This window comes from Chionomys nivalis, chromosome 1 (genome assembly GCF_950005125.1).
Source record: "Chionomys nivalis chromosome 1, mChiNiv1.1, whole genome shotgun sequence".
NCBI lineage: Eukaryota > Metazoa > Chordata > Mammalia > Rodentia > Cricetidae > Chionomys > Chionomys nivalis.
The window spans coordinates 27,959,055-27,986,233 of NC_080086.1; the positions used below are offsets into that span (position 1 = coordinate 27,959,055).

Here is a 27,179-nt window from a genome sequence, read left to right on the forward strand (position 1 = left end):
CGAGCGGGAGGGCGAGCGACAGGCGAGCGAGGGAGCGAGCAGCAGCGGCGGCCGGGCGTGAGCGTGTGGGAACGAAGAGTGCGGGCGTGGGGGGAGGGGGGGAGGGCGAGCCGCCGGGCCGACCCCCGCGAGGGCCGTGAGAAAGTGGGCGAGCGGGCGTGGACGCGCGGCCTGGCTGCGGGAGCCGGCGGCGAGGAGAAAGGAGGCGGCTCCCCGGCATCCCGCCCCCTCCCCCTCCTCAGCGGACTTCCCGCGGCCCGCGCTTGCTTCGAGGCGGCGGCCCGCCGGGCGGGCGAGGGAGGAGCCGGCGGCCAGGTGAGCGGCAGGCCGCGGGAGGCGACGGCGGGGCCGGGGGCGGAGGCAGGGGCGCGCCCTCGAGCCGGGGGCTTCGGCCGCGGACCCGGAGCGGGCGGGCGCGGCGCGGGGGGCGGGCTGGCGGGCGCCGGAGGCCGGTGGTCGCTGGGTACCCGAGTCGGCGGGGGAGCGAGGCGGAAGCTGGGAGTCGCCTGCGTGCGGGAGGGGGGCGTGAGGCGGCGATCGCGCCGTGAAATCCGCTTGGTTTCCCGTGTCGCCGAGGGGGTGTGGTAAGCCTGGGAATGCCGCTTGGAGTAAAAGCTGCGGGCTGCTCGCATTCGGCAGGGGTGTGGTTGCCGCCGCGGTCCCTGATTTCCTTCGAAGAATTTGTGACCGAGGCAGGCGGAGGCTGTGAGCCTCACCCTGATGTTACTATGTTCCTCCCAATGTGTAAGATTTAGAGGAGCGATCGGCTCTTTCCATTTTTTTTTGTCTTTAACAGCCGTCTGAACAATAAGAGTGACTAAGTAATTGAAGGCTTGACTGTAGTAGAAATAGCCCCTCCCCCCAAAAAATTCCTGGTAGAGGACAACTTCAGTCTTAATTTACTGTTTCTCATCCCAGGTTTGTAGTCGCTGTATTCTGTCCGGTTTGTATTCATGAACAGAGAATGGGGTGCTAATTCTGTTTTATCAGTGGGGTTTTTATACTAACCAAGCTGTGTGTAACTCGAATGTAAATTTTTTCAGTATAATTTTATTTTCCCCAAAATTGCCTACAGTTTTCCCAGCGTTTCTGAAGTTGGGTTAAATTCCAAATCTGTGTGGAAAGTCTTAGCAGTTTACTATGGAAGGTTTTCTTTTCTCTTTTTGCTGTTGGCTTTTTTTCTTTTCTAGACATTCTTAATAATTAAGTGTAACCATGAAGGTTTAAATGCCACTTACGTCTATTCCTTTCCACAATGGGTAGCTTGAAGGTTATGTCTTCTGCTTTCAGATGATCTCTTAAGCAGTTAATTGACAATACTTTTTGAGATATTTGGGATCAAACAAGGGGATTTCAGACACGGAGATTAACCCTTTACTTTTTTTTTTTAAAGAAGCTGTTGTTCTCTCCTAGTAGTCTGTACGTTATTTTGTCAGGGGGTTTGAAGTGGCCTGTTTAGTCGCTGTCAGTACGCCTTCTTTTGTGTGTGTCGTCATTGTAATTGTTAGTTTGGACACCCCCTCCCCCCGTGTCCCCGTTTTCTTCCGTCGTCGTAGGTAGCCCCTTTAGGTGCTGGAGTCCATGTGCTTTGTCTGACAGCTAAGGTAAAGAGCGAGTCCTCCACTCAGCCAAGAGCCACTGCCTAGTCCTCTTGGCCGCCGCGTCGGATGGCGAGCACAGGACCTAGCCTTAATTTAGCCGTTGCCCACCAGCTGCCATCTGGCTTCTGTTAGTTTAGGCTGGACAGTTTTATGGAAAGCCATTTTTGAGTCCCTGTTGAATCCACTCACTTCAGTAGTTGCATGGGGGTTAGGGGAAGAATGACAATGAGAAGTTACCCCTCCCAGGGTTTCTCCACCCAAAAGCAGGAGTAGCTTTTACTGGTGGGAAGCAGGCATAGCAACACAAGCCGAAGAAAAAGTGGGTGGAGGAAAAACCATGACTAAGTGTGAAGAGTTAGATAAAGCAAATATAAAGGGAATGAGTTTTCTTGTAAGTTGTGATTGTTTTGGGAGCTCTGTAGTAATGTGAACTTCTGGGGAGCATTATGGCAAGTGAGTTTACAGAGGATTCTGTAAGTGGGATTAAGTCATAAACATTAAAAAAAATTGGAGGAGAGCAGGGTGGTAGTGGCACACGCTTTTAATCCCAACACTTGGAAGTCAGGTGGGTGGATCTCTTGAGTTCAAGCCAGCCTGGTCTACAAGAGCTAGTTCTAGGACCCTCTAGGGAAGTTACACAGAGAAACCCTGTCTCAATACAACAACAGCCACCAAACAACAACAACAAAAACCAAACTTTAGAAATTACAATCATGCTATTTAAAAATCTGAGGGAGAAACCATTAGCTGTGCTGACATGAGTTGTTCTAAGAGAAGCTGAGAAAGATAAGGTGAAGATGTTAGAGAAACTGTCTTTCCTTCCTTGGAATGTTCTTGTCATGTTAAGATTCTTGAAGTAATATGGAACCTCTAAAAATATCTGTACGTAAGTATTTTAGATCCATGTGCCATATGTATCAGTACAGTTGAGGTTTATAGAAAGGACTTTCTGGCTTCTTGGGAACGAGTGCCAGGCTGTTATTTTTAACATTTTCCAGTGTTTTCCTTCTCAGCTGGCTTAGACACAAGCTACAAGCGAGTCTCCCGTTTCCTAGATCCTTAGAAGAGTGCATGGAACCCTATGTACTCCCCCCCCCCCCTTTACTAAAATTGTTTTTGGTCTTTCAACTTGAACTGTTAGGACTATTTCAGAATCAGATCTATGATCATGGATAGTGGCATCAGGCTATTTAAAGATTATTATTATTATTTTTGAGACAGAGCATCACTATGTAGCTCTGGCCTGAACTCATTATGTGAACCAGGCTATGCTCGAATTCTGCCTTGACAGGTGCTGCCATAAAGGATGTGTGTCACCGTGGCAGCTACATTAGGCTTTTTTCTTCCCCAGAGCTGAGGATTGTAACTTGGGCTTTGTGTATGTCAGGCACTGCTGCCCCTCCCACCCCATTAAGATATTGGAAAAATAATCTATGAATATTGGCGGTATGTTTTGTTGTTGTTGTTAACAGGACCAAAAATACCTGATGTGAAGTAATTTAAAGGAAGGGTTTAATTTGGTTTATAGTTCTAAATAAGTGGTTTTCTGTGGATATTTTGTTTGTGTGTGTGTGGTTTTTTTTTTTTTTTTTTTTTTGCTTTATTTTTTTTGAGACAAAGTAGCTTTGGTGCCTGTCCTGGCTTGCCCTGTAGACCAGACCTTGTAGACCTTTAGACCTGTAGACCTGTCCTTGCAGCCTTGTAGCCCAAGCTGGCCTCGAATTCTCAGATCCGCCTGCCTCTACCTCCCAAGTGCTGGCATTAAAGGCATGCGCCACCACTGCCCGGCTTTCATATTTAGTCTTTAGACCAGTCTGATCTCGAACTCAGATCTGCCTGCCTCTGCCATCACCACCTGACTGATCATAGTAATTTTTGATCTTCCAGTTCAACGAGTAATGTCTATAGAATATGAAATTCTCACAAGTTATATATACCAACTGAAAAAAAAACCTTAGGTGTTTATTTGCCTGATTAATTTTACTATCCTTTTGTAGTGATAATTTTGTTTGTATAAGTAAGTAAAGCTTGCCTAAAGATTAGAGAGTAAAAAATAGTTGCCCTAGTCAGCCTTACAATCAGGTGTCGTGACACACCTTTAATCCCAGTAAGCAAATCCCTAGTTTGCCTTAGAAACCGTGTTATAGTGGTGCACGCTCAGTCTCACTCTGAGAATTCCTGGAAGCGGTATCACCACTTGGGACTGAGGTAGAGGTAAGAGCCAGTGGCTGGCTGTTTTGCTGTCCTGGCCTTCAGGTTGAACCCCAGTATCTGTCTCTGGGTTTTTATTAATTAGGCTACACCCTTTTCTCCCAAAAAATGTCAGTATGTCATGAGTTGTGACAAAAAATTGAAAGCAATTCATCACCTAAATGCTTCCTACTGTCTTCTGTAGCTTTCACCCTTCTGTTGCTACTAGCTACCTTCATGCTCTTGGCACTAGCCAGAAAGTCTGAAACAAAAAAGGTATTTTTTCCTCCTCTTCCTCTCTAAGTAGTATTCTCCCCCGCCCCCTACCTTTCTCAAACTCCTCACTTAAGCTTTAAAAAGACAAGGAATTGCTGTGTGGTGAAAGACCACTTGTTTTATATTGCCATCCTTCCATTTTGGTAGCATTTGAGTTTTTTGTACTTTGTCAAAACCTACATTTTGGAGCCAGGCAGTGGTGGCGCAAGCCTTTAATCCCAGCACTTGGGAGGCAGAGGCAGGTAGATCTTTGTGAATTCAAGGCTAGCCTGGTCTACAGAATGAGTTACAGGACAGCCAGGGCTACACAGAGAAACCCTGTCTCGTATATAAAAAAACAAAACAAAACAAAAAACAAAATCCTAAAAAACAAAACAAAACTGCATTTTGGAAGCCTTAAGTAAATTTCCTCCAATAGTGTTGGTAATTCTTTCCTAGATGTTTTTGAGCGCTCAGTTGTTAGCTTACTCCATTGACATATAATTTAGTCATCCTGTTGGGCTCCAGTAAATGAGTAGTTTCACATTCCTTTATCAAAGCACAGTAATGTCTGGGAAGGAAATTTGGGGAGGACCTTTGAGCTACACTGTGTTTGTACCTTAGGAACTTTGTCTCGTTTTTTTCTAAAGATAAAAACCCTGTTTTTTTCAAGACAGGGTTTCTCTGTGTCACAGCCCTAGCTGTCCTGGAATTGCTTTGTAGACCAGGCTGTCCTTGAACTCACAGAGATCTACCTGCCTTTGCCTCCCGAGTGCTGGGATTAAAGGTATGTGTTGCCATCACCTGGCCTTTAGAAATCTTTTATAATTTGCTATAGATAATGGATCAAACTGGAAATTTAGTATTGAAAGCTACATACTGTAAAAGGTAATGTTTTTCTGATTATAGAGTTGGAAGTGTGTAAAAACTTGCAGTTCACTTGGAGTTTATTTCATTTTGTCTAAATTTTTTGTATTACAATAAACACTACCATTTTCACTTTATAAGTGCATTTTGTTTAATGGCTCTAAGGACATCATTGTACATCATCACCATCTATTTTCAGGATCTTGCTTACAGAAATAACCTATCCATTTGATGACAGTTCCTTGTAATGTAGCCCCTTGATAATTATCATTCTACACTTTTTTTTTTGTTTTTGTTTTTTTGTTTTTGTTTTATGAGACAGGGTTTCTCTAGCTTTGAAGCTTGTCCTGGAACTAGCTCTTGTAGACCACACTCACCTCTAACTCACAGAGATCCACCTGCCTCTGTCTCAATGTTGTGATTAAAGGTGTGGCCTCCACTTCCTGGTTTACCATTCTATATTCTGTCTCATGATTTCAACCAGTGTGGGTACCTCATACAAGTAAAACCATGCCTTGTTCTGTAAATGTCATATTTGATTTAACATATTCTAAGTGTTGATTGTAGTTGTAGCCTTTATCAAAGTTTCATTTTTATAAAGATTTATTTTTTTCCTATGTGTATTATTTGCCTGCATGTGTATGTGGTTCCCAGTAGAGGCCAGAAGGGGATGCCAGATCACTTGGAACTGGACTAAGAGCAGTGGGAGCTTTTTTGGTTTTTCAAGACAGGGTTTCTCTGTAACTTTGAAGCCTGTTCTGGAACTCACTCTGTAGACCATACTGGGCCTCCAACTCACAGAGATCCACCTGCCTCTGACTCCCAAATGCTGGGATTAAAGGCATGTGCCACTACCACCTGGCAAGTACAAATTAATCCAGTTGATTGCATGAGGCTTTTCCACATTTTGGAAGATAATCTTTTATTTAAATCAATAATTATAGCTGTTAATCACTTACACAAAATACCTTGAACAAAGACCAGAATATGGTCAGACAAATGGACATTATAGCCTAGCCAAGCATTTCTAAAAATTTTAATGATCACAATGGGGGGTGGGTGGGTGCAGAATATAGGTGCTAAAGCGGGTATATAATTTAAGAAATTAAAAGCTCAATGAAGCAAGAGGATGACAGTTAGGGAAGCCAAATAACTTCATTTCAGTTGGATTTGAAATTGAGTCATGAGTTCATAATTGGAATGAGATACTTAGGTCTGTGTTTCAATAACTGCCAGAATCTGGATGAAAATGACGTTTTTAGTTAGTAGAAATGGGTTTAGAATGGAAACCTGAGATTTATGGACAGGGGAACTGCCAGAGACAAAAACTCTTGAAGGAGTGCCTAAAACTCAACAGACCTCTACAAACCAATCTAGCTCCCATTTCTCACACTGAAGTAGATGGCATCACTTGAACAAGGCCATAGCCATTTCTGGATTGTTTAAATGATCTTAGAATTTTATTGTATATTACAGTAAAGTGATATACAAATTCTGTTCCATAGTAATGTACAGCCATCCCTTTGTATCCATCTGTGTATTGAAAATATTTGAATAAAAAGTCTGCATTGAACATGTTTGATATGTTCAAGCATTTGGATATTTGGTCCCTAATTGATGATACTGATGGGGTATGGGTGTGGCCTTGCTGAAGGAAATATGTCACTGGGACAGGGTTTTGGGAGCATCAGAGCCTTACTTTGTTATTCCCAGGTTGCTCTCTCTGCTTTGAGCTTGCCAGTCCAGATGCTATTTGCCACTTCTCCACTATGATGGACTCTTACCTCTCTGTAATCCTAAACCCAAATATACTTTCTTCTAAAACTGCCTCAGTCATGGCGTTTTATCACAACAATAGAAAAGGAACCAATACGTGTACAGAAATAAGATGTGAGAATGTCGCTTGGTTATATTATGCATAGTATTCTGCTTGCATGTATGCCTGAAGGCCAGAAGAAGGCACCAGATCTCATTTTAGATGTTTGTGAACCACCATGTCGTTGCTGGGAATTGAATTCAGGACCTGGAAGAGCAGCCAGTGCTCTTAAATTTATTTTTTTTATGTGTTTGTGCACCTTATGTATGTCTGGTACCTGCAGAGGTCAGAAGAAGACATCAGAAACGTGGGGACTGGAGTCACAGATGATTGTGAGCCTACTTGTGTGGGTACTGGGAATTGAACCGGGGTCCTCAGAACAAGTGCTTTTAACCATAAAGAGTCAACTCTCCAACTCAAGGAGTAAAAGGGTTTTTTTGCTTGTAGAAGTGTTTTAATATCTTTAGAGAGTACATTATGGTTTTGTTCCCTCTTTTCCCTCCTTCAACCTTCTTTCTAAGGGTTTTGCTAGTGCTACTATTCCCTGTCCCCTAACTTTTATTCCTTTGCTTTTTCCCTTGAGACCATACAGCTGTGGGAGAGGGAAGGGGAATGTGGTATCCTTGATTTACTTATTTATTTTTTGTGATGTTTTAAAAACTGTCTTATTCCGTATTGGGTAGTTATAGCTCTTTGTGTTCATTAGGCTCAAGGATTTTAACTTTGAGTTTTGAGAACATCTGTTTATTAAGGGAATTAAATGATAAGAATTAGAATGCTAAGCTTTAGATCCTAGAAAGTTTTAGTTGAAATTATCTGAAAGGTAGAAAGAGTACTTTTACCTTTACTGTAGTCTGAGAATTAAAATTTTGAGAAAATAAAGACATACTTTAGAAACAAAAAACAACAACAACAAAAACCCCAAAAAACTAGAGCTAGGTATGATATTTGCCTGTATTCCCAGCCCTGGGGGTTGGGGTTGGGGACAGGAGTAGGGGTGGGTTAAGGTCATCTATAACTGCTTTCTAAGCCTCCATAGGGACCAGACATGGGTTTGGTGTACATAAACATGCAGGCAGACATGCACACTAAAATTAAATTAAATTGAAACCAGAGTTTATAACTTGGTATTTATACATTATTTTCCTTGATAATTTAAAAGAAAATTTAAAAACTGATAAGAATTAGTTGACCCTAGTTTACACTATAAAAAGAAATGAGTAGATGGTGGTAGTGCACACTGTGGTGGCATAGACTTGATGGTGCACACTTGTCTTTATAGTATTGTGGAGATGGAAAGATTGCTAGCTGGAAGCTATTCAGTGAAATTCTATTAAAATGAGGATTGATATGGGATTTCCCTCTGTATGCTGTGATTACCATTAATGTATAAAGAAATTGCTTTGGACCTATAGCAGGGCAGAATTTAGGTAGGCAGGAAGATGGAACTGAATGCTGGGAGGTGGAGACAGATGCAAGAACTTTAGCCAGTAAGCCACAGCCATGTGGTCATACAGAGATGAATAGAAATGGGTTAAATTAATATGTAAGAGTCAGCCAATAAGAAGCTAGAGCTAATGGGCCAAGCAGTGTTTTAAATAATACAGTTTCTGTGTGATTATTTCGGGCCTAAGCTAGCCAGGCAACCGGGAACCAACAAGCGGCTCCCTACAACAGACGATACTATGCTTTTAGACATTTCCTGACTTTCCATTTACCTTACAACTGTACTTTCTCACAGATTTTATTAGATAAGCAAGCTCCTTTAAATGCTAGGAAAACTGGGCTGTGGTGGCGCACGCCTTTAATCCCAACACTCCGGAGGCAGAGGCAGGCGGAACTTTGTGAGTTCGAGACCAGCCTGGTCTACAAGAGCGAGTTCCAGGACAGGCTCCAAAGCTACAGAGAAACCTTGTCTCGAAAAACATCTATCTATCTATCTATCTATCTATCTATCTATCTATCTATCTATCTATCTATATTAAATAAAAATGCTAGGAAAACTAACCACTTCATTTTACAGGAACTCTTTTAAAATAGTAAATATTGAGGCCAGTGAGATGCTTTAGCTGGTAAAATTGCTTTACCATCAGAAAGACAGTAAATCTGGGTATTCCATGGACATGACATGCGGAGTCTTGAGCCCATGAGGCAGAAATGGACCCTTTCCCTGCCTAGGATCAAAGAATGAGCTACAGGACTTAGAGATACTACATTGACCATTTCTAGCTGTATAAACTGTTGAGGACTATGTATGCCCTCCACAGATATACACCTGCTGTTTTTCTGGTCATGAAGCTGAGTGTGTAGCAGCACCCCTGTGATACTCTTCACAAAGGTTCCCATCTGCCTGTGCTGAGACTTTCTGGAGTCTAGCCTGGGTAACAGGTGTCTGGTTGGGGATGCTCAACAAGTGTAAAGTCATACATCTTCAACAATACCTGCTATCTAGAGACTTCTTTTTTTTTTTTTAAGATTTATTGTGTATATAACATTCTGCCTCCATGTATGCCTGCACACCAGAGAAGGGCGCCTAATCACTATATGATGGCTGTGAGCCACCATGTAGTTGCTGGGAATTGAACTCAGGACCTCTGGAAGAGCAACCAGTGCTCTTAACCTGTGAGACATCTCTCCAGCCTCTAGAGACTTCTTATGGAAAATGTGTTGCCAATTTTTTTTCTTAAAGGAAAATATTTATAGTCACTGAAAAATTATGTTATCTCTTGTGATTTACAACAGTTGACATTACTATTGACAAAATGTTTCTGCTTCCCCAGTAACATTTTATTATGATTGGGGCAACAGTTGTCACTTATTAGAAAGTTCATCATACAGTAAAATTAGTCATCCCTGAAAAGATGAGGTTCAAGAACCCAAGTGTGAGACCAGGTACTGACATGGTTCTTGAATAAATACAGTGAATACAAGTGTTGTTTGCTCAGGAAAACTAAGACTGTCTCAGTTGTTTTGTGTGACTTCCTGTGTCTTTGTCTTCTGAGTGAGCCCTTGTAACCATGAAAGCCCTGTGTGATCATGACTTCCTAGTGAGCACTTGTGCTATCTGCAGCAGATAGAGTGCTGGGTTGGCTACACACTTTGGCTGGCCTGTGTGGTTGTCCACAGGGAAGAGTGCAGCATAACACTTTAGAAAACATCTTTAGTGGGGCTGGAGAGAGGCTTGGTGGTTAATAGCACTGACTGCTGTTCCAGAGGTCCTGAGTTCAATTCCCAGCAACCACATGGTGGCTCACAACCACCTATAATGAGATCTGGTGCCCTCTTCTGGCCTACAGGCAGGATACTGTATGAATAAATAAATAAATCTAAAAAAAAAAACATCTTTAGTGAAGATGACAACAGTGTAGGTTTGCTTTGTAATTTTTCCACAACTATGGTTAAAGTAAAAATCTTTATGTTTGTAGCTGGGTGCGGTGGTGCATGCCTTTAATTCTAGCACTCTTGAGGCAGTGGGAGTCAGAGGCAGGCAGATCTCTCTCTCTCTTTTTGGAGCCTGTCCTGGAACTAGCTCTTGTAGACCAGGCTGGTCTTGAACTCACAGAGATCCGCCTGCCTCTGCCTCCCAAGTGCTGGGATTAAAGGCGTGCGCCACCACCGCCAGGCAGGCAGATCTCTTGAGTTGGAGGCCACCCTGGTCTACAAAGTAAGTTCCAAGGCAGCCAGGACTACACAGAAAAACCTGCCTTGAAAAAAACAAAAAACAACACAAAAATTCAAGCTTTGTAGAAAGGATGTTTTGGCTAGGCCTAGTTTGTGTGCTTTTAATCCCAACAGTTGAAAAATTTTGCAGGAGAATTGTGTTTTAGGTTTCTGGGCTACATAGTGAGACCTTGACTCAAAGCAAAAAAACATACAAAAACTCTTTTTAAGGAAAGGAAACATAAGTTTGTAACTTGTAGGCTGTATAGGGTATCCCATATGGGGAAAATAAAACATTTTGTATTTCTGTTACAATAGGTGGTTATCTTCTAATAAGATTTAAGTATCTCAATTAGCACATCATTGTAATTTATAATTTGCCAAAATTGGGGATGGTGTGATATTGTTGGCTGGATTTCTTCTTAGCCTAAATTGAGTTATTAACTTTCTATCTCAGAACGGTTGGCTTAGACCTTTGAGGAAATGGTTGGTGTAGGCGATTTAGGCATAAGTGGGTGTGTCTAGGTGTGGCAAGCCAAAGTACTGAGAGTGTATACTGTGTCCCTTTTAGCTGGTCTGGGAGATCAGAAAGTTGCTGATCTACCATGCCTTGCTTTCTTCCAAGCTGGACCTTTGTTCTGGGTTGGTTTCCATGACACTGGGCATGACACTTAACCGTCATACCTCAGTATCAGTGACTTCTCCTAACCAAGAATATTTACTGAACAATTGCAGGCTTCTTTTCTTGCTTTTTGAACAGTACAGGCAATTCTGTGCATTTGTACTGTATTTGATCTAGAGGTGATATAAAGTATACACGAGGATGGATGCAGGCATACAGAATACTTTACACTTTACTATAAGGGCTTTGAGCATCTGTGGATGTGATCGGGAAGTGAGGACTGTGGCTGGGATTGGGATCTAGAGGTAGCCTTCTCTTAAGGGGCAGCGCTTCTCAAAGTTTATTAGGGTTTTGTCAAATTTGGGAGTGTTGGGGGTGAGATAGGGTCTCACTTTGTAGCCCCGGTTAGTCTAGAATTCACTGTGTAGCCCAGGTTAGCCTCAAACTCACAGAAGTCTACTTGACGTAAAAAAGACCTTGTAAACTTTCCCTGCTTTATTATCAAATTGTGTTTGAGCAGTAAACTATTTGCTTTTCAGAAAGACACTTTTCAACTATTTGACTCATAATTCAGACTGAGAAGTAGCACTCCGGGAAAGGCATTCTCTTTTTTGCATTCTCAGTAAAATATGTTTGTTTCAAATGTTTATTTAAAGAAGGGATACAAACACAGAGTAAATGTGCTGTCCTTGAAATAGTGGCACACAGTGATGGACAATACTGCACTTGTTTGCATTATGTAGAGACCTCTTTGTTCATTCTTTTTTTTTTTTAATTTTTAAAAAATCTCTATTAAAATTACTCCTAAAATGCTACTGTTTACTTGTGTAGTAATACATGTATTTTATTATCTACATAACAATAAAGCAACAGAAATTTTAAATATGCAGATAAAATAAACTTAGTGAGTTATCTATTGATGGGGAATAGGATAAATATTGTCGATGGCTTTTTGTTTTGTCTTTTTGTCTTTGATGAAGAAAAATTTATTTTTACTTTTTGTGCATTGATGTTCAGTCTGCATGTATGTCTGTGTGAGGGTGTTAGATCTTGGAGTTATAGACAGTTGTGAGCTGCCATTTTGGGGCTGGGAATTGAATCCTGGTCCTGGAAGAGCAGCCAGTGCCCTTAACCACTGAGCCATCTCTCCAGCCCCAAATATTGTCAATGATTTTTAACACCTATTTTATACTAGGAAGGGAAATTGATTTTATATTAAAATTTTTAGGATTATTATACATATGAGTGTTTTGCTTACATGTACATATTTGTGCCATGTGCATGCCTGTTGCCCACATGTGACACCAGGTCATAAGAGTGTTGAATGGAACTGGAATTGAGGATGGTTGTGAGCCAGCATGAGGATGCTGGGATTTACCTCAGGTTATCTGCAGTAACAAGTGTTAACTGTTGAGCCATCTTTACTGCCCCCAAGAATTGGAATTTTAACAGAAGGATGAAACAGTGAAAATAGAAATAAGCAATCAGATTAAGTATATTCCTGGACAGAATAGAATATTAATATAGGGAAATTGTAATGGAAATATGCTGTGTGACCTGTTGTACTACCAGCTTTCTTAGAGGAAGATGGAGAGATCTTTCTTGAGGATGTTCGTATTTTTAGTGGTATACCAGTGAGGAGAAAGCATAGTATTTCTCCTTTGTTTTTGATTTAAATAGGGTTACTGAGGCTGGCCTTAAATTCTCTGTGCAGCTAAAGATTGAGCTGATCCCCCTGTGTCTGCCCCTCCTCCTACTTCCCCAAGTACTCAGATTGGCTGGAAGTATTTCTCTCCACGTCTTGTTTGTTTAATTAGCATAAAACTACATTTATTTGAAATCATGAAATCTATATTATTTCATCAATCTCATGTGTATTTTCTTTTCCATCTAGATAAAAGTTGACATTCAAATAATCCAGAAAAGGAACAGCAAGTAGATCGAGATGTGTAGCTCCGTGACTGCCAAACTGTGGTTTTTGACAGATCGACGGATCAGAGAAGACTATCCACAGAAAGAGATCTTACGCGCTCTGAAGGCCAAATGTTGTGAGGAGGAACTGGACTTCAGGGCTGTAGTGATGGATGAGGTGGTGCTGACAGTTGAGCAAGGAAATCTGGGTAAGACTATATATAAATGCTCTTTCAGACTTTGCTTAGAATGTGGTAAGTTTAAATTTCTGGAATAATGAGAAGTGAAAAGTACCATCACTCACAGAGACATAGGAGCGCTAGTATTTCCTAAATTCTATTATGTATGAAAGAGTGGAAAAGAAATCTTAAATGATGTTGTAGTTTTTATATGTCATTAATTCCTGTCTTATTTTTTTTTTCCTTGAGGCAGGGATTCTCTGTGTAGCCCTTGCTGTCCTGAAACTCACTCTGTAGACCAGGCTTGCCTAGAGCTCAGATTGACACCTGCATCTGCCTCCATAGTACTGGAAATAAAGGAGCGTGCCACCACTGTCCGGTTGAGAAACTGTGCCTTTAAAAACACTATTTTTTTTAACTTATCCACAAACTTTAAATCCCTTTAAGTACTGGTAAGAAAATTTGTAATTAACCAGTGGGAATTCTGTTGATTAATTAGTTTCCATGTGATTCTTATTTTCATTTTTCTTACATAATATCTACAGCATTGATTGAAATAGCTTGTTATTTAAAAAAAAACAAAAAGCAGTGTGCACACCTTTAATCCCAGCACTCAGGAGGCAGAGGAAGGTATATCTCATAAGTTCCAGGCCAGCCTAGTCTTCAAAGAGAGTTCCAGGACAGCCAGACCTGTTACACAGAGAAACACTGTATCAAAAAAACAAAACAAACAAACAAAAAGGATTTAATTCAACTGGTGATAGATGTATTTCTAATATTTTGCATGTGTTCAGAAAATAGCCCGGACATGTGGTTCATTAGAGGTCAGGCCAGAATGAGCTGCAGAGTAAGAAAGAACCTGTCTCTACAAACAAAAATAAATAAATATTAAACAAAAATAAGAAAACCAGGTGGTAGCCTTCGGTGTTCTAACCTTTAAAAAATCTGCTAAGTAACCAAAATTTGGGAGGTAGACTTGAACATCACTCTGATTGTTGGCTTCACGGGACCTAGAATTTCCCAGGACACATGCTTCTGTGCATTCCTGTGAGGCATCTTCTTAACTAGGTTAGTTCATCTGTTAAAACCCACATAAACTGTCTTTTTTTTTTTTTAATGCATGAGTATTCTGCATGCATACCTGCAGACCAGAAGATGGCATCAGATCCCATTATAGATGGTTATGAGCCACCATGTAGGTGCTGGGAATTGAACTTAGGTCCTAAGGTCCTCTGGAAGAGCAGCCAGTGTTCTCAATCATTGAGCTATCTCTCCAGTCCCCATTTTTAGACTTTTACATTTTTTATATTTATTTTGTGGGTATTTTGTCTGCATGTATGTATATGTGCCATGTGTATGCCTGGTGTCTGTGGAGGTCAGAGGAGTGCTTTGGACCCTATGTTGATGCTGGAAATTGAACCCTGGTCCTCTGGAGGAGAAACAAGTATTCTTAACTGCTGAGCAACTCTTCAGCCTTGTATATTATATTAAATGCCCTCCTCTTGTAGAAAGGTGATGAAACAGCTTTCAAGAACTCTTTGCTCTCTTTTATTTCCTTTGGAACATTTTCCTCAGTATATTAATTACAAAGCAACAAAAGAAAACTACTGTCACACTAAAGTGGAGTTGATCGGCTGAACCTGCCTGTGGGTGTCTGTCCTTGGGCTGTCAGTTTTATATTTTCCCTGCTTATCTCTTAGTTTTACTGACTGGTTTTAACTTCAGGATCCCTGATTCATCTCAAAGCCACCCTGTTTGATAACAAGGCTCCTTGTTTTCAGAATTGACGTACTTGAGTCAAACTCTGTGTCAGCTGAGCTGCCAGTAGGAAGGGGAGTGAAAACAGCCCTTTTCAAACAAGTGGTAGATTTCTGCTCTGCATGCTTATGGTCAGGCTCTTGTAGACCAGGCTGCCTCAGTTCTGCATGCTTGTAATGTGGGCTCTTGTAGACCAGGCTGCCTCAATTCTGCATGCTTATGATGCTGGCTCTTGTAGACCAGGCTGCCTCAGTTCTGCATGCTTGTAATGTAGGTTCTTGTAGACCAGGCTGCCCCAATTCTGCATGATTAAAATGTGGAGTATTGTAGATCAGACTGTCCTCAAATATCTGATCCTCATTTCCACCCCTCAGTGTCGAGATTAATGGCATGTGACCCTCCTAGATGTGATTTATATAGTATTAATATTTCTGTTTTTATGAGCTTTTTGCTCTGAAATGGCACCTGACACTAATTTGAGAAAAAGTCATAGTTATTATTTAAAATACTATGTTTATTTTTCAGTTACATGTGATTTGTGCTATTTATGAATTACAATTCTTGTTGCCTTCCTATAGTTTTGGATAATCTCTTTTAGAAAAAGAAAATTTCTTTTTTGGATGATTGGCATGATTATCAAGTTCTGAGATTCATTTCTCTACTAATTCCATTAGAGTGAAGTTTCTACCAAAGGCCTTTTTTATTTGTGTTTTCAGGATGTCCCACTTTTTATTTGTTTCTGTCTGTTCCTGCATGCTCTCTGCTTCTTCCGTAGAAAGTCTTATACTGCCGTAGCTGTTTCATTCTTGCCTAGGCTGACTTGGAACTCTTATATAGCTTAGATCGGCCTAAAAGTTGTGGTGATTCTCCTGTCTTAGCCCCCCCTTTCATGTGCTGGGGTCACAGGTGTGAGCCTCTCTGCACAACTTCCTAGTGTTACAGTCTGATACTTTGGCATCTGTCTCTGAGTCTTCAAACAATTTCTTACCCTTCTGTTGGTATACTCCAGCTAAGATCCTCAGCTTACAGAAGTGGGCTTACTTTTAGCCTGCTGTTCAGTCCGGCATTGGAGGCAAGTCAAGTCAGGAACTTCAGATTGCTAATCTTACCCACAGTCTCGGGTAGAGTGAATCCATGGGTGTTCATTTGTTTGCTTGTGCTCAGCTAGGAATTCTGCCTAGGGAATGGTGTTGCCTTTAGTGAGCTGGGTCTTTCTTCCCATAGTGTTAAGATAATTAAGACAGTTCTTCTCCATAGATTTGCCCACAGGCAGTCCTCTCTTATCAGGTAATTCTAGGTTATTAGTATTTGTGAACATGTAGAAATTCACCTTCAGATATTATGCTTGTCATCTCATTCTTTTGTGGTGATTCTTAAGCCCCTTTTATGCAAGGGAGAAGTTAAAAGGTGGAGGTGTGGGTTATAAACAGTGCTCAGTGACCACTTGAAGTGTGAAACTCAGTAGCTTAGAAAATGTTACTGTATGTTCTTACTTTTTGCTATCAGTCATTTTTATATTCTAATACAAATCACAGTTGCAGCACATGACCTGTTCTTGTTTTTGTTTGTGATTTCTGGCTGTAACTTGCACCCCCAGTATCTTTCTTTTAAACATAGAAATACCACTCAAGGCTTTTGCCCTCACCTTGTTGATGCCACCTCACTGACCACTATCAGAATTTACTACAATAACTAAATACCATAAAATGGAACATAATTTTTTTCCCACTAGAATGAACTCTTGAAAACAAGGAAAAAAATCTGTCTTGTTCATTTATACTGAGAATTTGGAGAATTGTAGCATGTAGTAATGACTTAATATTTATAGAATGAAAGTTGTTCAGGAAGGGATTAATCATGACATCTTAAAATCAACCATTAAAAAGCCAGAGAATAAAAATCTCTAATGTAATTTTAAGTGATGAGAAATTTATGTTAAATAATATACAAAACTTATTTTTTTCCAAAAAAAAAAGTATGAGTTTTATATATACTTAGATGACCATGGAGAAAGCTAACAGTACCCAGGATGGGGGAGGGGGTGTCAGGTAAAATGTATCCTGATGTTTTATATTTGAGTGTTTTAAGCAACATGTGCTATTTTAAAATCAAAAGATTTTAAGGAGTAATTCATATAAAAACCCACCTAGAACACAAAGTGGAAAGAAAACTGTGCAGAGTACAATGTTGAAATTCCCTATTCTACCTTATCTCTACTTTGTCACCCAGGCACCATCAGAAGTCAGCCCAGTTGTTTATCTTTCAGAATATTTTGTAGTTATATGTGCAAATAAATTTATTCTCAAGTTTCCCCTTAATACACTATATAAATATATATGTATATTTGTACTTTTCATTTCTGATTGTAAATATATTATGTCATCTTTTTAAATAGTAGTTATATTATTCTGGCATGAATAATTTAGTTAATAAGTCAGTTAGAATTTTTGCTCTTTTTAAAGAGAAAAATGTCTATCCCAATCCAATATTAACAACACAGTGCATTTGATTTTGAGATCTAAGCTTTTGTATTTTATTTTTATTTATTTATGCAAGGTTTCTCTGTGTCATTTGGTAGTCCTGGAACTCAATCTGTAGACCAGGCTGCCCTCAAACTCAGACTGACCTCTGCCTCCCAAGTGCTAGGATTAAAGGTATCACCACCGCCTGGCTTGCTTTGGTATTTTATTGTTCCTTTATATTATTACTTTTTTGCATTTAAAAATACTATTTAAATATAAGATTATAATATAATTACATTATTCCTTCTAATTCCTCCTTCCAAACCCTCATATCTTTCCTTGATCTTTCAGATTTATGTCCTTCATCAGTTATTGGCACATGAATATATGTATATATACATGCATATTCCTAAATACACAAAATACAACCTGCTCAGTCTATAATGTTACTTACACGTGTTTTTAGTGCTGACCATTGGTATTGGGAAATTAATTAGTGTGTTCTTCCTGGGGAAGACTTTTCCCTGGCTCTCAATTCTTTAGTTGCCTATAGGTCTTGTTTAGGGTTGAGGCCTCTAGGGCTTTCTCCTGTCCACATTAGCATGTCTGTTGCTATTGTCCTTATTTAGCCCATGTTTAGACAGTCATGTTGGTGAAACTTAATGGGTGTAGCTTCTGACATTAATAGGAGACACAATTTCACAGCAAACACCTTGATCTTAACATCTCTCGATCCCCTCTCCTGTGATTGAATATTATTTTTTTAAATTATAAAGAACTTACAAAGAAAAACCAGGATCTCACTCTCTAGTCCTGGCCTTGAACTCCTGGAGATTCTCCTGCTTCAATCTCGTGAGTGATATGGTTACAGGATTGAGCCACCATCTCTTTTATTGCATACTTTTCCTGTGGTTTTAGCTTCACCGTTCTGTTTTTTTTAGGTCTACGGATCAATGGAGAGCTCATCTCTGCCTACCCACAGGTGGTGGTAGTGAGAGTTCCAACCCCATGGGTGCAGAGTGATAGTGATATCACTGTTTTGCGCCACCTAGAGAAGATGGGGTGCCGACTGATGAACCGACCTCAAGCTATCCTGAACTGTGTTAATAAATTCTGGACATTTCAAGAGTTAGCTGGCCATGGTGTACCTCTGCCAGACACTTTTTCTTACGGTGAGATCACAAATGAGAATGTATAATGGGGGAGAGGGGTAGAGATATGGCTCAGCAGGTAAGAGTGCTTGCTTCATAAACACTAGACCCTTCCTGAGTTGAGATCTGCACTCATGTAAAGATGGGTATGGCCACATGTCCTATAACCACTGTGCTGTGGATGGTGGACAGGAAGATCATTGGGGGTTGCTGGTTATCAGCTACGCTTTGAGGGAGAGACCCTGTCTCAGGGAATAAGGCCCTTTCTAGTGATAGAGCAAGACGCCTAGCATCCTTCTGATGTATACATATGCTAATGCTGCATCATTAGTCCATATTTAACTTACAGAATAAATAACAGATGCAAACTGTGATATTTAAACAAGTATATCTCTGTTCCAATGAAACTTCATTGTAATAGACCAGAAGTTAGCCCACAGCCCTTAGGTTTGAGGTAAAAGAAAGCTGTTTGGTATTTCTATTTAATGTCTTGTCTTTGTTACCATTTCATAACTTAATATACTATTTAAGAAAATGATCTTATTAGAAGATGGGCATTATGCTTTAAAGTAGCACTTAACTGTTCTCTGAGAAAGGATCATTTTAAGTCAGTTTGATGTGATTAATATTAAAGTGAAATTTATACAGCATAATAAAACTTGAAAAAGTTTCTAATCCTTTTACTTGATCACTTGCCAATAGCAAACATGTCATAAGAGTAACACTGCTATAAATATTATCTAATTTTCTGCCCTTCCAGTTGGAAAAGTTGTTCTTTTCTTTTTTGATTTTTGTTCTGAACTTGCTATGTAGAACAGGCTTTCCTCAAATCCTCCAGCCTCTGCTTCTCTGGTGCTAGAATTACAGGATTGTGCCACTACGTCCAGCTTTCTACAGATAATGTTCAGTAGAGTGCTTAGAAATTTTATGAGGTTTTAAAATGCATTTGTCTTCCTATAAAAGACTGAACCTCAGGTGCTGCATTGATATAATCACTGCCTCTTTTAGTATTTACACAGGACAGAATTGCTGTGGATTCCTTAAAGACTGCTTTCCTAATGCTCTTGGGGTTTTAATTTGGGAAGGAGTAACGGGGTCACTAGCCAGTAAACTGTACCTTCAGTGGTGAGGGATTAAGATTTTATAAGTGAATAATCTTAATTTCTGTAAATGCAAATATTCATATTATACTGATGTCCCCAAGCCTTTTCCTGGCTTAAGTTTCTATCATGTTGATTCTTTTTTAATTATAGACCATTTTTTCCATCTTGCTGCTCCTTTTTTTTTTTTTTTTTCTGAGCAGTGAAAACAGTAAGAAGCAAGTAAGATTAGCCAGGCGGTGGAGGTATGTATCCTTAATCCCAGCATTTGGGAGTCAGAGACAGACAGATCTCAGTTTGAGGACAGTCTGGTTTACATAGCATGTTCCAGGACATTCAGGACCACACGGAGAAACTCTGTCTCAAATAACCAAAACCAAAGCAAAACCATGCTGGACCTAGTGGTACAGGGCAGTAACCCCAGCTGTGTAGGAGGGAGGCAGGGGAAGCACATGCTGAAGCACAGCTTGGACTGCACAGTGAATTCACTAAGGTACTTGGGCACCTTAGTGAAACTGTCTAGAGTGAAAAATAAAAAGGGGTCTGGAGATACAGCCCAGTGGTCGGTCGTCTGTGCATGCTTAGCATGTATGAACTGTGGGTTAAATTCCTGGTCCTACAAACAGAAGCACTAACACTAAAACAGATGTGTTCATGGAATATTAAGAGGACTCATGTAGCTACAGCCATCTGATTGTCAACAGAAAGAATGGCCAAGAACATGCGTCACAGAAAACAGACTATTGCATTCTGGGAAATCTAGATAGTTACAAGTAAAAACTACTAAATCCCTATGCCTCACCCTGCAGAAAAATCATTTCTTTTGCGGGGTTGAGGGGTATAGAGTTTATTTAGTGGGTTATGGAGGGAAAAGGAAAGGGGGAAGAAGAGAGAGAGAGGCAGAGAGAGGGACTGGGGAGGGGGAGAGAGAGCAGAAGTTACCTCTTCAGGAGAGACTGAGAGCAGGAAAATCATTTCAGAAATGGTTAGAATCTTAGTGAGACCTGAAACCATGTAGTCACTAGAGGAAAACACATGAAGATAATAGGTGCAGATAATCTCTCTCGCATACACAGTATTTTATGTGTGTGGGTGTTTTATCTGAATATATGTCTCTGCACCAGGTGAGTGATGCCAGTGGAGATCAGAAATGGGTCCTCTGCAGCTGGAGTTTTGAACAGCTGAGAACTGCCGTGTGGGTGCCGAGAATCAAACTAGGTCATCATGAAGAGTAGCCAATGCTTTTAATCACTGAGCCATCTCTAGCCCCCAAAGGTGCTGTTTCTAAGGGATGGTCAGTTTGACTTACTAGCCGTCAGTCCTTTTCTTCACCTCCCTTGTCTTGTGCTTAAAGTTGGTCCCAGCATACTTAGTCTTATATTTATTTTTTTCTCAAATCAGGTGGCCATGAAGACTTTGCTAAAATGATTGATGAAGCAGAAGTCCTGGAGTTCCCAATGGTAGTGAAGAACACACGAGGTCATAGAGGTATGTAATTTGATACGCTACATACTTTTGAAATCACTTTTACAAATTATCAATTGAAGAACAACTAACAAGTGTTTGGGATCACAAACTTCTGGATTTCTACAAGTTCACTTAGGTGAGATTTCTTTCTGGTTAGAGGTTATGGTGGAGATTTTACATGCATGACTAAATCTCAAGTTAGTGTTTTACTTCAACGATACATATTCCCTTGATTTTTTAAATATGAACTCATTCGACACTCTCCAAGGCACAGTGACATTAAAAGCATTTTAAATCTTAAAATATATCTTTCTAGGAAACCTAGTTGGCTGAACTTTGACTCTTCAAGTGTAGATGGAAGTTTCTGTCCTGCCTGGTCCTGCAGCCATTCAGTCCCAAAGAAAAACACAGAGGTTTCTATATAAACTGTTTGGCCTGTTAGCTCAGGATTATTATTAACTAGGGCTTACAACTTAAATTAGCCCATAATTCTTGTCTGTCTTTAATGGTGTACAAGAAACCTGTGAACTTATTTCTTAGCATAAAGATTCATATTATGTTACTAATCATAATTAAATCATTTTGTTTTTAGTTACAGCAAAGAATAATCTAAAAACATACAAGTATAATTAGTTCTGAAAGAGTATATTGGACCCATGAATGTATATTTATCACTATCCACAGTTTCATGACTTACATATATTGTATATTTTTATTCTTTTTAAATCCTAGGTAAAGCTGTTTTTTTGGCACGAGATAAACACCATTTAGCTGATCTAAGCCATCTTATTCGGCATGAAGCTCCATATCTATTTCAGAAATACATTAAAGAGTCTCATGGAAAGGATGTACGAGTCATTGTTGTGGGAGGCCGCGTCGTTGGCACCATGTTACGTTGTTCGACAGATGGAAGGATGCAAAGCAATTGTTCACTAGGTAAAGACAATGTAGCGTCTTTGTGTTGGTATGTAGCGTGACTGTGCTTTCCACTTTTATCCTACCATCACTGTTAGTTGTCTTCTTATTGAATCAGATTTCACCAATTATGAATTCACTTTATTTTTGTGCTAACAATTTTTTTCATTTCTGTTGAAGATTTTCAGGCTTGTATGTATATTACTCATGCACAGCCACTTTTGCTTTCCTTGCCTGCCTCTTTCTTCTCCATTGGTTCCCTTGTTACCTTAGTGCCTCTGCACTAAGTGCTTTAAACTCCTGAGCCATCAAAGTGGGCCTTGCCACATCTCCAGTGCTAGGATTAAAGGCACATGATCCCACGTGCGGCTACCATTCCCACTGTTAACTTGGGTTTTAGTAAGCTATCTACAAGTTCTAGAAAATCTCTCTCTCTCTCTCTTTTTTTTTTTTTTTTGTTATAAAGTGGTTTTTATTGTTGGTTTCATTTGGTTTTTTGAGACAAGGTTTTTCTGTGTAGCCCCACCTACACAGTGTAGCCCTGGAACTCATTCTATAGACCAGGCTGGGCTTAACTCTCAGAGATTCATTTGTCTCTGCCTTCTGAGTGCTGGGATTAAATGTTGCATCACTACCGCCTGGCATGCTTTCTCTGGCTCTCTGGCTCTTTCTCTCTCTCTCTCTCTCTCTCTCTCTCTCTCTCTCTATATATATATATATATATATATATATATATATATATATATATATATATATATATATATGTTTTGCCTATGCACCATGTGCCCGCAGAGACCCAAAAAGTGCATTGAATCCCCTGGAAATGCAATTGCAGTTGTGAGTGAGCTACCATGTGGGTGCTGGGAGTCAAATCTGGGTTCTCTATAAGTGCTCCCAACTGCTGAGCCATCTCTCCAATGTCCCCTTCCCGTTTCTCTTTATTATTTCCTCTTCTCCATCTGCTTATTTCCTTCTGGAAGATTTATTTTCTGATTCAGTTTCTAGATTTCCTACTTTGTTCTATGATTTCATTTTAAGTTTTTTGTCTGTGCTTAAAAGATATTCTCTATATTTGATTATTTCTGCTCTTCTTTTTGTTGTTTGTTTTTTGTTGTTCTGTTTTGAGACAGGAACAGGGTCTTGATGGGTAGCCCAGGCTGGCCTTGAACTCACTGTGTATCCTAGACTGATCCTGAACTCTTCTCCTGCCTCAGCCGCTCAGCTATCTTTTCACCACACCTGCTTCTTTGAACTTTCGTAAATGACTGTACGTTGTGGGATATTCTGTAGAAAATTTTTGTCCCGCTCAGGCCAGCAGCCGTTCAGTCCCGAAGAAACACACAGAGACTTATATTAATTTTAAACTGTTTGGCCTATTAGCTCAGGCTTATTATTAATTAGCTCTTATGTCTTAAATTAACACACTTCTATGTATTGCCACATGACCTTGGCATTTCCTCATTTTCTACATGTTTTGTTTTCTCGGTGACTGGCTGGCAGCTGCATCTCTCCCATTGGTCTCAGAATTCTCTTAGTCTAGTTGCCTTGCCTATACTTCCTCCATGGCTACTGGCCAATTAGCATTTTATTAAACCAACTCGAGTAATAAATCTTTACAAAAAAGCATTATCTCAGCAATGTTCAATCATACTGTGAACACTGGGTTTGCATTTGTATTAGTAAAATAAAATCAGCCTTGGGGGTCATGAAGAAGAGCTAGCAACTAGTTGACAGCAGTCAGAGTCAGGGAATTGAAGATGGAGAGATGCACAGAAATAGTAGGGAGGGACTTTGAGTAGGGTGGTCTTTGGTGTGGGCAGAGTAGAAAGATGCTCTCTTTCTGAGATACCAGCAAAAAGGGAATTAATTCAGTTAGTTGCTTCTCAACCTCTGAGCTAGCAGGTTTTCACCCCAGCCTCTGACTCCCAGGTCTTACTGATAAATAGAACAGTAGAGGTTTAGTTAAAACTACATTTGGTTGCATCGGCAGGAGGCAGATCCGTTGAGGCGTAAAAATGACACAATTACTGGCTGAAACAGCAGTGGATTCAGGTTCAGACACTGTGCTGATGGTAAAACAACTGTACTGTCCTCATTTCCTTGGTTTAATGTTGAGTTGCTAATCATTTTGTTTCGGTTTCAGAAAATCTTTTTGTCTGGGCAGTAGTGGTGCAAGCCTTTAATCCCAGCTCTCCAGAGACAGGTGGATCTCTGAGTTTGAGGCAAGCCTCATCTGAGAGTTCCAGGACAGTCAGAACTTCACAGGGAAACTCTGTTTTGAAAAACAAAACAAAAAGCCCCACAACTTTTTTTGTTGTTGTTGAAGTTGAATTTCTTCAGAGTATTCTTTCTTCTATTAGTTATTTATCTTGTCATGGGCTTATTCAAATTTGTTGTTTTTTGGAGCATTTCTTATTGCTTTAGTCCTCCAGGGGATGGGAAATGGTACTGGTTCCTGGACTCTTCTTATCTTCCCAACCTGTGGGTAGTAAGGACTTAGCTTCATTGGTCTGTCTACTTTAGTCATTATGCATGACATTCCTATGGATGTTCAAAGTCTTGTCAGGCTTCTGTGCATTTTGGTCTTCTTGAAGCTAGGCTCCAAGTGAAGATGCCATGATGTCTTCTCACTCTCACTCTGTACCAGCAAAGCTCAGGCCTTACCTATGTATTTGATTAGTGATCTGAGAACTCAGAATAGAACCCATAGAGAAAGAGTGCCTTATTTGGGTTGCCATATTCCCAGTATGCACCATATTTTTTATTCCTATTTTATGTATGTATTAAATTAACTTTTAAGACAGTGTCTCACTATGTAGCCTTGACTAACCTGGAACTTGCTCTATATACTAGACTGCCTCAAACTCACAATTTCGCTGGGCTTCTCCCCTTGTTATATATAAAATGAGCTGGTGGACTGGAGAGATGATTCAGTGGTTAAAAGTACTGGCTGCTCTCCCAGAGAACCTGAGTTCATTCCCAGCACCCACATGGCAGCTCATAACTGCCTGTAACTCCAGTTTCAGGGAATCCAACACCTTCACAGAGGCCTACATGAAGGTAAAACATAAGTAAATGGGCATGAAATAAAAATTAAGTAAATTATTTTTTAAAAAAATCAGATGGTCTAATTATATTTATACAACATTTTAACATAATTTTTCATTTGTGGACTCAAATGGTTTAACTGAGGACTTAAAATATTGAAACAGCCAAACAATCCAGAGTTGATGGTTAGAGCTCAGTGTGTGTTGCTTCCTAAAGGTTCCTGAAAGCAGAACTCTGTAGAAGCCGACACTGCTACATCAGCTGGAATCGAGTAATACTCAGGCCTTCTACACTTGAGTCCCCTGGGGTCCTCATCCTTTCCCTGGCACTTTCTGGGGGTCGTTTGAATTGAGTTTATGGACAGGGAAGTTGAGGCTACAGTGGTTGCATCTGTATTGAACATATACTATTGTTCCTAAGCAGTAACGTTGTAACAACTCTGGGTGTTTGCATTGTATTAGGTGTTGTACTATGGAGCTGATCTAAAGTATGCAGCAGGTTGTAGACTCTTGAGGGCTTGTGACTGTTTGTAGGTTTTGGTGTCTGGTGGAGATGGGAGGTTCTCAACCCTTGTGATGCTGAGGGACACTGTTTGGTCCATGTTATAGGCAGGATAGATAGAGAAGTTTAATGTCTAAGACTTCCTCTTGGAAGTTCTTTCTCACTTTTCTTTAATCTATGTTCTGGCATATTTAAAGACTTAATTTAAGCCTGTGGTGGTAGTGGATGCCTATAGTGCTAGCACTCTGGGGTCTGAGGCAAGGGATAGTGAGTGTGAGGAGGTCTGAACTAAAGAATTATGATTTGGTCTTAATAGGACAAAATGAAACCAGTTTCACACTACTAGCATGTTTCGTTGTTTCATTAACCATTTAGAAGAATTGCTAACTCTCTCCTCTTATTTGCCAGGTGGTGTGGGGATGATGTGCTCATTGAGTGAACAAGGGAAGCAGCTCGCTATCCAGGTGTCTAATATCCTGGGGATGGATGTCTGTGGCATTGACCTATTGATGAAAGATGACGGCTCCTTCTGTGTCTGCGAGGCCAATGCAAATGTAGGTTTCATCGCCTTTGATAAGGCTTGTAATCTAGATGTAGCTGGTATCATAGCAGACTATGCTGCCTCCCTTCTGCCCGCTGGCCGGCTCACCCGGCGCATGTCCCTGCTCTCTGTGGTGTCCACCGCCAGTGAGACTAGTGAGCCGGAGCTCGGTCCCCCTGCCAGCACTGCTGTCGACAACATGAGCGCAAGTTCCAGCTCTGTCGATAGTGACCCTGAAAGCACCACCGAGCGAGAGCTGCTCACCAAGCTCCCAGGGGGGCTGTTCAACATGAACCAGCTGCTAGCCAATGAAATCAAACTCCTGGTGGAGTGACTCCACTGGTAAATAATTAACCAACAAAACCCTTGTAAAACTGTCTCCCCTCACCCCATCCCCTTCCCCCTTTAACCAACTTGCAATGCTGTTCATGGAGAATGCTCAGGAGGTTGAGAGAAATGTATAGCAAGATTGGTTAGAAGAAGGGAAAATAGATGAGACCTCTATAGGATACTTACCTGACTTACAGATTCTACAGAGAGGAAGAATAGGTGATACGCAGAGAAATGGCAGGCTCTCTTGCTAACCATCTCAGTTACTAAACCCTGCTCTTGGGCCATGAGGAACATGAAGGTTTCTTTTTCCATGGTCTCTTGCTTTTGTTTTTATGTAGAATGGTTTTGATTCAAGTACTAGTAGCATGACTCCACACAGTTTCAAGATTTGAAAAGAAGAAACATCTGCTTAAAATACAGAAATGTTTTAGTAACAATCTGAAAATTCTGCCGTTTCTCTGAGCTAGCATTTAAATGCACATAGTTGTTTATGGACTCTTAAGGGACTCTGACCGGGATTTCTTATTTTCATGTTCGTCCTTGTTTTTTCCCCCTTAATTTGGGTGGGAGGGTAATGTGATTATATTCCAATAAAGATTTTTATTAACAAAATTGGCATGTTTGCATGATGAAAAGGAAATGAACAGTATTGCAATGTCTGGTATACAAAGTAACACTCAATGTAGATAAAGTTACACTAGTTAAAGTTTGTGCATTGACTTGTATTTGTTAGTGTTTTAGTCTTTTTTGAAAGATATATGCTCTGTTAATGTTGCATTTTTAATACATGCTGGTAACATCC

The 27,179-nt window shown here is 40.4% G+C and overlaps 1 protein-coding gene across 1 annotated transcript; it reads left to right on the forward strand.

Annotated features, from left to right (window-relative positions):
* Rimklb (ribosomal modification protein rimK like family member B) lies at positions 1–27,178 on the forward strand. Its single transcript, XM_057773264.1, has 6 exons — positions 1–315; positions 12,906–13,131; positions 18,263–18,493; positions 20,974–21,060; positions 21,772–21,975; positions 25,912–27,178. Exons 2-6 carry the CDS (start codon positions 12,957–12,959, stop codon positions 26,376–26,378), a joined length of 1,164 nt encoding a protein of 387 aa, XP_057629247.1. The 5' UTR covers positions 1–315; positions 12,906–12,956; the 3' UTR covers positions 26,379–27,178.
* Position 27,179: the final 1 nt, after the last annotated feature.